Source organism: Ctenocephalides felis, unplaced genomic scaffold (assembly GCF_003426905.1).
Source record: "Ctenocephalides felis isolate EL2017-DRISC unplaced genomic scaffold, ASM342690v1 CF-g0.4_SCAFFOLD_01492, whole genome shotgun sequence".
Classification (NCBI taxonomy): Eukaryota; Metazoa; Arthropoda; class Insecta; order Siphonaptera; family Pulicidae; genus Ctenocephalides; species Ctenocephalides felis.
In genome coordinates, this window is record NW_020537646.1 from 40,242,926 (window position 1) to 40,258,326 (window position 15,401).

Sequence of the window (15,401 nt, forward strand, 5' to 3'; positions counted from 1 at the left end):
CACATCAAATTATCAGATATTTAATCAGATATTTATAGAGATTTTAACAATAAGTATAAATTTGTTTACATTTCTATGGGTTCCGTACCAGTGTTTATCCGTTAGACGGCGGACGCGGCGCGCTTCGATATTTCGTCTCTGTGCAGTTAAAGCAGTACGATGCTTTGAAAAAAGTTCAGATTTTCCAAAAAAATTTCAAATAAATTTTTCTTCAAAAAGCCTTTTTTTTTCAAAAAAAAGGTAAATTTTTGTCAAAAATTTATAGTTTCTCAAAAATCTAATTTTTTCAGAGTAATTTTTTTTCAAAAATGTTAATCTTTTCAAAATAAAAAAATTGGTACGGAAAGTTCCAGCAATTGCCTTAAAGCACGATGCCATGCGCCCCACTAGTTAATTTTCAAAATCGGTTCATAATTATGTCTAAAACGAGGCATTTATATCTAAATATTTGGCATTTGATTGCCAATAATTATGAAAACAGAATAGACGTCTATCCTAACAAATTAGCACGCAAAGTCTATTTGGAAGGCCACCGACCAAACTTAAAAGAAACGTGTCTGAAGACCTAATATAAAATAATTAACTATAACACTTTCATTTTACTATATTTTATTATTCTTTCCCTTCTGTTTTTAGTTTTTTATTGTCATATTTTAATTAATTCTAGTAGATAAGCCACTGATGGGGTATCAACTACATTATAATCAATTTTATTTTACCATATACTTGCCAGCATTTCTTGCTTAATGTAATAATATATACAGATTGCAGAATAAAATTAAATTAAAAAAAATTGGTTCTTATAATTCTAAAGAAACGGTGCGGCAGATTGTCTTGCAAAACTAAACAATTTGACAGACCTTATTAATTGTTTTTGAGTTTTTATTTTAAATGCATCCGTTTGTAAAAATTAAAAATGTATGCTTACATACACATTTTTCTTTTTCGGAGAATTAAAAATTATTTGATTGAACAATATCAATCAATTACCTCAGAGCAAAAATGTAGAAAATAATTTTTGTTATTTAATTTAGCTTTTTTAATGTGAACTACAATGTGAAGAGCGGATGCCGCCGCTCTGGGGGCAAAACTATGATAAAATCTCGCAATTCGCGAGTGGAAAAGTTTAATACGGTTAAATTTTCATTTTTGTTAGATATTTTGTGAAAATGGGGACAAAATTTGCATACATATATATTTATGTAAGATGTGTAAAATGTTTTAATTCTTATAGTGCAATTATGAAACAAGTGTATTCCTTATAAGGAAGTTAATATAAGTGGATGCTGTTACTAGGTTATACCCAATATAAATAAATTACTCGACATCTGTCAATTTAATTTCAATTGATTAGTTTTCTATAACATGATCAATTCCCCAGAGGTGGGAAATATTAATTTGTAATTTTGCTATCTGAAAAACTAGTGTTTGAATTATATTGTTGTCATATGCATTATAAGATGTAAACAATGAGGAAATGAAAATTTATTATGTTCGCGCATGAAGATATAAATTTCGTCACTAACGTTTCGTAAGGTATTGAAATTATAGTTAGTCTTCTAATTGTATTTATATGAGCATTTTTATGGATAATATTACTTCAGTTATTTTTCAAAATGTTCCTAAAATACTTCAAACCTCGCGATGTTTTTATGAAGAAAATATAATAGTTTTGAATTTAATGAAGTGCTTTACTACATTTTCTTTGACAGTAAAAAAATGGACAGCAGAAAAAACTTGTTTTTACCCATTAAATATCTAATATTTCCCATGTTATTTGTTTCTATAGTATTTTTTTAACATTTTATTTACCGAACTTCGTGACTACTCAACTGAAAGAAGCATTTGATTTAAATGTTATATATTTGCTATTGCAATTGTCAATTAATATGTTAACTTTAATTCACGTTTCTATTCGGCAATTCAACCAAAAAAAGTTGTTAATAAATGTGTTTGAAATTCTTGATAGAGCTGACAAAACAATGGAAAATGTCAATTGTGCAAATAACATTAAAATTAAAAAGAAACGAAAACAAATGTACCTAATTTTTGGTTTTATTTTGTTTAGTGTGCAGTGGTGCTGGGTTTTTGTGACCATATTATATAAAATACCAAATGAAATGGTTTTTCATGTCAACAGCTTATTCTTTGTACAAAATTTATTTACTACATCAGTGATGTATCTGTATGTAAGCATATTACATTCAATAACCAAAGATTTTCTAATTTACAAAAATTATTAAAAGATATTTTGAAACTCACAAAACGCAAATGTACTTGAGGAAACTTAAAATTGTATCTTGGCAAAGAAAACCAAACGAATAGAACATAAAATTAGTCAATGATCGGTACGTTACTGGATATGTACGACATTTTGGAAAAAATTGAATCAATATTGGAACATCCAATTGTAGATTAATAGCACTGAATTTGTTTCAATAGTAACAAACACAATTCAATTTGTTCAATTAATATCTAATCTCAGAGCAGGATATTCTCGTGATCATTTTTTACGATGGAACGTAGCAATGGAGTTATTGTTTGAGACATTTTGTTATATGCTAAATCAATTCATTATGTTTCGCACATGTGAAGAGTGCATAAAAAAGGTTAGTAATGTAGCAAATACAATTTGAGTTAATCAATCGAAAATAATTTAGGTATTGTCCGTTCGTTATTCTGATAGTCTGATCATAGTTGTTTTCCTAAATCAAAAGTCGAATCCAGTCCAATTCAACTTAATAACCCCACTTTCTACAGCCGCTAAGAATTTAATGTCCAATAGTTAATTAAAAAGAATAAAAAGTAACGAATCTGCCGATGTGTACACAACATCGATTAATGTGCATTGCAACTTGCAACTGATCATTTTCCAAAAGATTTAGGCTAAATTTTACAATTGGTCAAAAATGGGTTGAAAAATTTGTCGACATATCACTCATTAAATGATTTTCAAAATTAAGGAATGGTGAAGCAGTTTCAGGGAAAGCTTTGATTTAACTTCGAATACTGTACATCATGCTATGGAATAAAATGAATTTGCTTAACAACAATTTCAAAAATATTGATAAAGCATGTAAACTAGCGATATTAATTCCAAATAATAGAGTTTCAAAGACTTATATAAAATCGTTAATTGTTTTTAATTACAATTAATATTTTTAATATCTTACTTCTAGGCTCAGCAAGCTCGGTCAGTCGTTTTTGAATATCTAATGGACATAAATAATTATAATTTCCTGCATTTAAGACTTAAGTCTTTTTATCTTCAATCTACATATATGGAGCTAAGATTGAACTGTGGAGTGATGTTAATATTAAATCTCAAATTGATGAATACCGTAAGTTATATTGCAATAAAACACAAGAAACTCTAACATCAATAGTTTAAATCATAATATCTTCTCTTTCAGATAATAGCTGCATTTGCTAAATATTTTGTGATATTATTTCAAATGTATTTCACAGTGTCAATGGTTTCATGAAAATAAAATATTTCAAGATAGTTTGTGAGCTGAATAACAAGATTGTAGAACTTCAATAATTATGGCATTATAGCAGTCAAAATGACATAATTTGATAATACAAAATAAGTATTATGCAATTAGATCACACACGGAACTAAGAGGCATTATGATTGTCAAGTAATTCGAGGATGCTGATTCCGAAAAAAGTATCAAAAATTTGCTAACAGTTCTAGTTACCAAAGTGCTAGTATTATCTAAAATTACAATAAAAAATAAAACATTTCATATTTATACATTCAAAGTCATTTATATAATTTTCGAATGTAAGGTCGTTAGCTCCAAATATTTAATCAGTTTTGCAATACAAGTAAAAGTGCTTTTGAATTATTGAAATCGGACGCTCTGTTCTCTCAAAAACTGAATTTCCATTTTTGGCATTTTTTGCCCCGCATCTTCGAAACGACTGGGCCTGCCTTGGTCAAAAACTTAACAGTACGTCACCTTATCAATAGAAATCGTATGTTTTTTAAATCATTAAAATCGGTTGATCCGTGCTCTCGAAATCGTCGACAAAAAATTGTATTCGTATATACATACACACACATACATATATACAAACACATACCCCACACGGACATCTATTTTTTATAATGTATGCAAATGCTCCCCAGGTTTTGGAGCATGAAGGTATATAAAAAAATTTATTTTTTTTTTTTTTTTTGAAAAATACAAAAGATTACTTAATTAATACAAAAAATTAATTCATTTTCGGTCTCTAAAGCATGCTACATCTTCACCTGTAATAATTATTTCATCTTAAATTACCCTATTTATATTTTTAGATTTCAGCTAAATTTCAAACTCATATCTATTGAAAAATTTCAATAAAAATCTTTCTTTCAATCTTTGAGTGCAAGACAATATCTCTTCAGATTTTACGTTAAAATAACCTGTAGTTATGGCCAAATGTGTTTCAGACTCTCGATAAGAGAAATTTAAACTAAGCCATTTGTAAAATAAGCAACGGAATATTGTTCGTCTGAATCAGCATTGTCATAAATGTTTTGATTGAGATTAATAAGCAGATAGAGTACGCTCACTAATCTTAACTTTATTGTTAGTGAAAAATTTTTTTTGAAATGTACATCTTCTTTCGAATTTAGTTAAATAGTGCATTTTTGATTGCTTCTATACATCGTTGTAATAACTTTCGATTCAAAACAATAAATTGATATCTTTAATCAATCAAGGCAATCGCACCTAAAATATTATAAAAATATCCTGGTAGAGTAATAACTAGCTACTATACTCAAGAAAGATTTCGACTATTTAAATAAAATTAATTTACATTGCTACTGTGCTGCACTGGTCTCAAAATTCAATTTTAAAACAGTTTATATCACATATATATCGCACCATAGAAAATCGGACAGGCTTGCGGGGTGATAAATTTACCGAGAACTCTTTTGAACCACAACCGCTGAGCGTGAAGAATAAGCGGACACTATACTTGACATTGATTGATTGATAAGACCAATACAGTAGTACGCCGCTCTCTAGCTGGAATGCGACAACAAAAACCAATCGACGGAGACTACAGACAGTACAAACAAACCTTTGCAACTAGTACTCAACAAATCCGACGAGACACTATTATTCATTGCAAATTTCACCAGGAATGTAGGAATCAATCAATAATAATATCCAAGCCTTAAGGCAATATACACCAGAAATGGTTTGTATGTCAAATACGCTATGCTAAACGATTGCCTGATCGATCTCTAACAGAAAATAAAACTTGGCTCGTCACTCTGATTTATCCTTCAGAGCGAATAAATCCTTAGTATACTTTTTGTTTGTGTAACTAATCATTATTATAAATATTGTCGCGATTTTTTTGAGGAAATCTTGCTTTCCTCATTTTGTCACAATTATAACATAATTTTTTATATTCTAAATACTTATTGTTTTCAAAAAACAGATAAGATGGACACTATACCTATGCGCACATATTAATAATCACAAACACACACACACACACACATATATATATATATATATATATATATATATATATATCATGTTATATTATTTTCAGCATTGCTCATAACGCTGTACATGATATAATATTAACTGCATTAATAGTACTTTAGTAATCAATTAATATATGAATTAATAATTAATTGACAAATTGACTAATTTGCTTTGCAATTATGCACATTACATAATGGAACAAATATTTTTATCAAACATAGGTTCTAGTTATATAATTATAATCGATGTTTCAGAAGAGCAAACATCATATAAATTTATTATGTGAAAAATATTTACAACCAAAAAATATTTGGGAAGAAAATGACTTGATATTTAAACCAATGCTGTACTTTACTGCATTTCCATTTAATCTAAAAGATACAAACAATATTATTAGTAATAAATTATATTTGATTTTTCCAGCATCATGTGCTACATTTTGTTTAGTTGTAGTATTGTATCTTCTTACTACGAATTATATCACAAATCATTTTGGACCTCAAACCCACCTTCAAAATACAACCATGTTTCTGCAATTATTCTTTGGGATCACTTGTTTGATAGCAATTTATATCACTCAATTTTTTCAAAACAAATCAGTGATACAGATATTTCAAAAATTGGTAATTTTTGACGACGTCTTAAAGATTGTTGATAATGAACTTGAACGCAGGCGAAGAGTTTGGTATATAAGTTTTGGATATGCGTTGTTTGCATTGCAATGGTGCTTTTTCTTCATTCAATCGTTATTTTATTGGAGAATAGATATAATGTTTTACGAATTTTTATTTTTTATACCGAACACTGTTACGATGTTGATTATTTACTTATACATCAGTCTTGCGCATTCAATTACTCAAAGATTTAAATCTACTTCGCAATATATTAAATTGTCTTTTCGAAAAGATATATTGACTGACCACAAAGCATATTTAAAAAAATGTTGTGAATTGAAATCCATATTAGAAAATTTAATGGAACTTTGTGGACTATTAGAAGAAATTAACAACAGCTTTGGTAAACTGATCTTCATTACAGTTGTTATGATTTTTGTTTGGACGGTTGCGGACTTCTATGGAATTCTTTATAAAACACTTACAAGTCAAATAAAATCTATTTTAGTTATTCTTGCATATTTATTTTCATCTATAAATGAATTGGTTATATTCGTACTAATATATGTGTGCGACAGATGCGGAAAACAGGTAGGTGAAAAATAATTATAATTTATGTCAAATAATCTTATAGTTTTAAAGATATGTTGTTTTTATTACTTATAAAGAGTAGGTATTACAATTTCAAGATTATTAAGTTTCAAACATAAAAAAGCAAAAATTGAGTTTCGGTGAACACATTAGGGCTAAATTTTGCTACTATCTACGTTTCCAGATATCTCAAAATCTTGTTCCTATCTTAAAAGTACAAAAACTGTGTTCTATTTTAGTGGGATATTTCTTCATTATTGATTTATATTGTTTACTAGCTGACCCGACAGACTTCGCCCTGTCAAAAAAATCTACCAAATCGGTTCTGATTGCTCTGTTGATCTTTTAAGGTTCTGTTCAAAGCATCAAAAGATTTTGTTATGTTGAAAGTTGGAGTTTCATTGCTTTGCATATTTAATGGCAATTTTATTGCTGAATGGGCTGTTTGACCACCTTCGAGTAAAGTTGCTGCGATTCCCGATGAAGCGAGTGCAAGTGCAATTTTGTTTTGTGAGCGAATTGTTGCCAATATTAATAAAATCAAAAAGGTTTTTCCTGTACCACCAGGCGCATTTAAGAAGTAAATCCCCCCAGTTCCATCATTTGTTACTTTCATAAGAGTATCAAATACATACTTCTGTTGTTCATTCAACAGTGGAAGTTTTGTTTCGATTAATTCTTTCAAATTGTTGAGATCATACAGTTTTTCTCTGTGTAACTCTTGGTTAAAAGCATCATGCATTGGACGATTGGGCGCGGCCAGACCTAATTGAATTAATAGTTTGTTTGACATCATCCAGCACATGTCTTCAATTGAAATCAAGGCTTCATTGTAAATTTCTTTACTGATATTTACTGCATATTTGGATTTGCCATTCTGTTGTGTCAAATAACAAAAAATATCATCACACATATAATCTTTGTACTTGATCACAAATCAATTGGGTTTGATGGAAAGCATGTGGATATGATTATAGAAAACAATGTTCGTATTTGATGAGCGTGTGAAGATATTACAGCATCGCTGAGAGTTTGATCCCAATTGGGGGCTTCTCTGTAGGATCCACAAATTCACCATCAACATTTCGTAAATGTTAGAATGATGTTGGGCCACGTACACTAATAGCAGTCGTAAATAAAAACATTCACCATGGCTTGGATGTACTGAATAAATTCGATCAATCGCATCGGTGGAATATACATCTGTGTATCCAGTGTTTTTTTTTTTTGTTTTCGTGTATAAATCTTCTTGATTCCAAGTATAATATTTTGGCATTTTAGAATATAGCAGTGTTTGTGCAAAATTATCGTTTTGACATGTCTCAAAAAAACTTGTTAATGTAGTAGATGCTGGCTGAGCAGCTCTTTGACCTGCGTTCACTGCTGTAAAGTACACCCTTTGCCATTTTCTAAATGCACAGCTAAGTGAATAACAGAAGGGTGTCTCTCATGAATTGGAAAATAAAATATTCGCCAAATTGCTTCATTACTACTAATATAGCGGCCCATTTGGTATTGAGTAACTTTTATGTTCATTTCGGTCGTCATGTTCTTGTGCAGTACGATTAGATCGATAATTAGCTTGGTTTGTAGCATTTCGTGTTCTTCTACTTAAATTGCCTCGTCTTATAGGAGGCAATATTAAATATTGTGTCACATGCAATAACTTTTTATTCATAGGTAGATAACAAAACACTACAAACAAAACAAAAGCACACTCAGTAGAGTATAACACAAAATGCAAAAAAAAAACACCACCGACAAGGGCGGCAAATGGACATTGATATTGATTGTTTTAATCTTATATGACTTGAAGTCAAATTCTTTAAAGCCATACCAATTTTATCGCCTGTCAAAAGTAAAACAAAAAAAATAATATCGAGAAGCCGACTACGATTATTTGTATTAGTTAGAAAAGGGCTGTTTTTTAGGGGTTTCCTGACGATTATTCGATTTTTTCTCGTCGTAAGAACCATCTTTAGACATAAACGAACATTTTAAAAAAAGAATTGGCCAAATTGGTTCAGGCGTTGTTGAGTTATGCGCTTACCAACACATTTGCGATCCATTTTTATACATAAGATAAAATATTATCCTGAATAAAACTTTCATAAAATGGTTTTAAAATATTTCAAATCTTAAATACCATTATGTGATAACCTTATAGATTATTATATTACAGCTTCTATGATTTTTTTTATTGTTTTATTATAATTAGATGTTATCGGACGTTTTACCACATTATAGTTATTAAATAATTAAATGAAAAAACTGTTATCATTGTGAAATTAAATAATTGGTGTGCTGTTTAAGGTTAATCAAACTATTTGCATCATACATGAAATAATGAGAAAAATTTCAACCCAAAATTTGTTGTATCAGAAACTAGCATCGTTTAATTTACAAGTATCTCATATGGATTTAGAATTGAGTTGCGATGGAATTTTTGTTTGGATTTCAAACTTTTGTATAACGTAAGTGATGGTTCAAATAAAACGATACATAAGATATTATATAAGCAAAAATAAACAATAAATCTTCTTTTCAGATAATCGGTGCAGGTGCCATGTATATCTTAATTTTATTTCAACTCCAAAGTAGTTTTTTATGAACAGTACGCTAATCACCCTATAATTTGTCATTCAGCATTTTACAAATAACTTCAGAATACTCCAATACATTCAATGATAACATACAATATTATTGATTTTGTGTGGGAACTTCCATTGGTAATGAATTCACATAAAATGATTAATAATATCACTCAAGTTAATCATTTTGATAAATAATTGTGATTAAAATATGCATAGTGAACAGGACTTACATTAACAGGGGTAACCAATAAAACTAAAAGTATGCTAAATTATTTAAAACACTTCAATACAATAAGAAAATTAATCCGATTAGTAATAATAAATACTTGTGAACAAATATTCTGTATATTATAAAAATTTCATATAACCTATATTTATCAATGATCAATAAAACTAAAAACTTTGTGGCAATATTTTATCAAAAATGTTTTCATCCACAAAATACTTACGAAGAAATTTTCTCATTTTAAAACCTATGATGTTTTTTACTGTATTTCCATGCAGCAATGAAAGCAATTATAAAATAAAATATAATTATAAATATATAATATTTCCAATAATCATGTGCTTTTATTGTTTTTTAATAACAATATATTTATTGTCGTCAATTATCTTGAAATTCATTTTAAAACCTAAGAACCCTCTTGCAATCACAAATATATTACTGCAGATTTTTTCGGCAATTACTTCAATAATAGCAATTTATACAGTACAATATCTTCAATCAAATATGGTAGGAAAGTATATTAAATAAGTTGAATATTTATGATGAATTGTTTCTGATACTTGACAGGAGATATGATCTAAAACGAAGTCGAGAGTTTTTTACATAATTGTTGGATATATACTTTACACTGCCCAATACGCTTTTTTCTTCACGCATGCATTATTCACATGGGAAAGTGATATATTAATTTATGAATTACTTTTTCTTAGTTAATACTGCTATGATTTTAATCATATATTTATATATTAGCATAGTCCACTATATTAAGCAAAGATTTCACTACATAACTAAGTCATTAAGATCCCATTTTCAACTAAAAAGTGAAAATTTTGTGATAAATTGATGATATAAAAGCTATATCCCACTACACCTTAGATTTGTGTGAAATAATAAATATAATTAATAGTAGCTTCGGAAAACCTCATTTTTATAACTACAAGCATCACTTCATTTGGGCAATTTGCTGATTTCTTTGGAATAATATACAGTGCAGTAACTATACGCCCGGATAAAATTGCTTTTATCAAAATATTGCTTATTTTTTACATCTATCAATCAACTGATTACTTTTGTAATGATACGTGTGTGCCATGGCTGTACGAAGCAGGTGAGTGAAATTTTTATTGCAAATTTAAAAAAAAATAGAAATTAACTTAAGTAAATAAAATAGTATTCGAAGCTTTACTGAAATTGATAATAATAATAATAGTAAGTGATAGTAGTTTCGTTGTACCAAATAATCTCAGCGTTTTGCACTTATAAACAAAGAAGCTAACTTAGTGGGGCGCATGGCATCGTGCCTTAAGGCAAATGCTGGAACTTCCGGTAACAAACATTATTTATTTTTAAAACGATTAACATTTTTGAAAAACATTTACTCTGAAAAAAATTTATTTTTGAGAAACCATAAATTTTTGACAAAAATTTACTTTTTTTTTGAAAAAAAAGACTTTTGAACAAAAATTTATTTTGAAATATTTTGGAAAATCTGAACTTTTTTTCAAAGCAATCGTACTGCTTTAAACATAGAAGAAACGATATATCGAAGCGCGTAAGCGCCGCGTCGCCGTGTAACGGATTAACATTGTTACAATCTATATGAAATATCTGATAATTTGATGTGCATATGTCTAATGATCATTTTTGACCGCCAAATGGCATTTTTTTTTTACTTTTTTTACTAGATCTTTGAAACCGCTAGATGCCTTCATGAAAATTTGATCAGTTCTTCATCTTATTAATACAAGTAAAATCGGACGCTCCGTTCTCTTAAAAACTGAGTTACCGTTTTTGGCACTTTTAACTTCCCCTAGGGCAAGTTATAGTAATCGCCAAAAAATCGAAAATCAAAATTTTTATATCTTTACGTTTCAAAGGTTTCTGAACATTTTGGCATACCTTAGAAAAAATGGATGTATGTGTGTGTGTGTATGTATGTATGTACGTGTGTGTATGTATGTGCGGATACAAATTTTCGTCGACGATTTCGGGAACACGGATCAACCGATTTGAATAATTCAAAAAACATTCGATTCGCATTGATAAGGAGACGTGCTGATTAGTTTTTCGCGAAGGCAGGTCTAGCCGTTCCGAAGATACGGGGCAAAAAGTGCCGAAAACGGTAACTCAGTTTTTAAGAGAACGGAGCGTCCGATTTGAATAATTCAAAAAACATTTTACTTGTATTGACAAGATGAAGAATTGATCAAATTTTCATGAAGGAAGGTCTAACGGTTTCGGAGATCTAATGATAAAAGTAAAAAAAATGCCATTGGCGGCCAAAAATGATCATTAGACATATGCACATCAAATTATCAGGTATTTTATAGAGATTTTAACAATAAGTATAATTTTTTTTTACATTTCTATGGGTTCCGTACCAATGCTATCCGTTAGACGGCGGCGCGGCACTTGCGCGCTTGACATTTCGTCTCTATGCAGATAAAGCAGTACGATTGCTTTGAAAAACAGTTCAGAATTTCCAAAAATGTCAAAATGAGAAAACATTTTTCTTTCAAAAAAAATTTGTTTTCAAAAAAAGTAATTTTTTTGTCAAATTTATAGTTTCTCAAAAATCTAATTTTTTCGAAGTAATTTTTTTTAAAAAAATGTTAGTCGTTTTTAAAAAATAATAATTTTTGATACGGGAAGTTCCAGCAATTTGCCTTAAGGCACGATGCCTTAATTGCCTTAAGACAGAATTCCACTTACAGCTAGTTACCATATCTTCGGAACGGCTACACCTGCCTTCACCAAAAACTAATCAGCACATCTCCTTATCAATACGAATCGAATGTTTTTTTGAATTATTCAAATCGCTTCATCCGTGTTCTCGAAATTGTCGACGAAAAATTTGTATCCACACACACACACATACTCGCACAACACACATAAACACATACCACACAGATACATTCATTTTCCAAAGGTATGCCAAAATGTTCAAAAGATTTGAAACGTATAGATATATAAAAATTTTCATTTTCGATTTTTTTGCGATTGCTATAACTTGCCCTTCGGGAAGTTAATAATTACCATTTTGTGTAAGTTTGTATGTATTTACAAAATATATAATTTTCTGAATATTAAGAACTCTATACTATTTTATCTGTTCGTCTAGCGCTGTAATCCCCAAAGTTGTCCATATGGACCCTTAAGGGTCCATGACAAGTTTCAAGGAGTCCACAACAGCGAAAAAGATTTTAGACATCCATAATAGTAACAACACACCTTGTAATGTCTATTTATTATTATTATAATAAAGACAATAAATTAATGTCTAAACTTGTATTTGGATCCTTACTTTTAATTGTTAATACTAAACGTTAGTGCAAATAGAAATTTATAAAAAAATCTATATCGGCTGAATAGAGGGCATATGACAAAGCCTAAGGGGTCCTCGACACAAATAATTTTGGGAGCCTATGGTCTAGCGCAGGGGTGGGCAAAAGCCGGCCCGCGGGCCGGATCCGGCCCTTTTGCTCATTTTATCCGGCCCGTTGAAAATTCCCGCGCACGCTTATTTTTTTAAATTCTTTTATGAGATTTTGTGGACATCAACATTATTTGTGTGTGTACTGTATATATAATAGGCGTAATAAAATGGGCGGTACGCTGATTTTTACCAAACAAAGTAATATAGAGAAATCTACCACAAAAGCAAGTTATGTTATCGCACATAAAATTGCTAAGTTCTGTAAACGTTTTCTGAAACAGAATTTGTTAAATAATGCATGGTACAAGTGTCGGAGATCTGTTGTCTTGAATAGAAACATATTTTTGAAATGTAAGCCTTTCGAGAACAATTTTTACATGATGAAATAGTATCCTTCTTGTCGATAAAAGGAAAACTACATGATTTTCCTGAATTGCAAAATAAGGCTTGGCTAAACGATATCTCGAAGCTCCTGTTGAAATTCAACTAGAACTAATTGACTTACAATCAAATAATTCACTAAAAGAAAATTTTCACTCAAACGAATTAAGTGCTTTGAATAACGAACATTTCAAACTTTTTTTTAACTATGTTCAAAAATACATTGTTATTATTCGTCGACATATATTTGTGAGAGAACTTTTCTTTAATGGTTTCCACGAAAAATAAATATCGATCACAAATTACTGAAAATCTGCACTCGGTATTAAGGATTGCCACAAGTGATTTGGAACCCAATTTTGAAGAAATAATGTCAGATGAATATTCGAGATTTCACGTTCGCATTAACTTTAATTATTTATTTTTACGTTTTTGAAATCTATTTACTATTATACCTACGAAATGCAATATAAATGTTAAATTGTAATAACTGTGCGTCAATATAAAATAATTTGTATCGTTAAAACATAAATAACAAAATAAAATGTTTCATTGACCGGTTTATCTAACAGCCATTTATTTATAATAATATTTCTTTAAAAATTACGTGACATATTTTATTCAAATTGAAATGATACATAGTGTTTTTGTCAAAAAAAAATTGGACAGGGAAAAAACTCCACCCAAAACCTCCGGCCCGGGAGAGACATTTTGAAAATTTCATTTTGGCCCGCGCTTTAAAGTATTTGCCCACCCCTGGTCTAGCGCATAGGTTCCTAAACTTTTGTTTGTCGTGGACCCCATGCTCTTTGCCATATAGACCCTCTATAGTTATCCGATATCGAATTTTTATTAATTTATACTATTCTAAAATTTATTATCAAACATTTGAAGTAAAAATACATGTAAAGTTTATGTATTTATTAATTGTATTTAAAATGAGAAAACTACGTAAGTTATAAGTAAACGTTTAAGCATTGTCAACATTTGGCGATAATTCTGTACAGATTAATTAATTAATTAATCTCTCGCGACCAATGATGTTCAGTCAACGTCTTTTTTTGTTAGAAGGCTGAAGCTCCTTTCTACTACAAATTACGAGTATTTTTTTACTATTATTAAACCGGCTTTTAAATTTCTCGAGAAATACCATAAAAGTCTCAAAAAGCGCCAACAATATTGCCAAATATAAGTCTCTGAACAGAAAGCCAGCCAGTTTTTAAAAATTGAAAGACATTGCGTCCGCAAATTGAATCCTACAACTTACATATTTTATAATGTTATAAATATTGCATATGACTTTTATTATAGACAATATAATACAAATTAATAGATGATAACATGCTGCAATGAGATTCACTTATAGTAGACTCTGATTTTAATTGCGTGGACCCATAAGTTTTCTTCTCTGATATGACATTCTTTGAAAATTGTCATAAACCCCTGGGGGCCCAGGTAAACCACTTTCAAAGGGATCCACCATGTGAACAAATATAACTATATAGTATAATGTAAATGATTATTTATTGCGTTATAATTCTAAACATTGAACTAAATTTTATAATTAGAGTAATACTCTCAAATTTCGTATCAAAAACTAGATTGCTCCCGTTTGATCATAACTCGATTATTTGAGCAGTAGTATAACGTATATTTTGAGATATGATAAGAAGGATTTTATCAAATTTTAGGTTGAAGAAACTATTAGTATTATTCATGACGCTTCAAGAAATCCCATACTTCACCAATATATGAGAGCAAAACTCGAATCTTTTAAATTACAAGTATCGAATATGGACTTAAAATTAACTTGTGATGGAATATTTGTTTTGGATTATAGTCTTCTGTATAATGTAAAATATGATATACTTAGATTATAAATTACTTATTCCATTTAATAAAGTTGGATATATTTTAGATAATCTGTGGTGGTGCTATGTACATACTGATCCTGTTCAAAATTCAGAAAAGTTTAGAAGAATCCTGAAAAAGCGGATGTTTTGCGATGATTATTTATATTTGATGGGCGCGACAAAAGAAATAATGTATTACAAATAT

General features: G+C 29.5%; 1 protein-coding gene across 1 annotated transcript in view; it reads right to left on the reverse strand.

Moving 5' to 3' along the window:
* LOC113371237 (mannosyl-oligosaccharide alpha-1,2-mannosidase IA-like) overlaps positions 1–7,511 on the reverse strand; it is a 12,315-nt gene extending 4,804 nt beyond the window's left edge. The window contains exon 1 of the mRNA XM_026611873.1: positions 7,022–7,511. Within this exon, the coding sequence (XP_026467658.1) occupies positions 7,022–7,511 (490 nt within the window). The remainder of the gene's footprint in view (positions 1–7,021) is intronic.
* Positions 7,512–15,401: the final 7,890 nt, after the last annotated feature.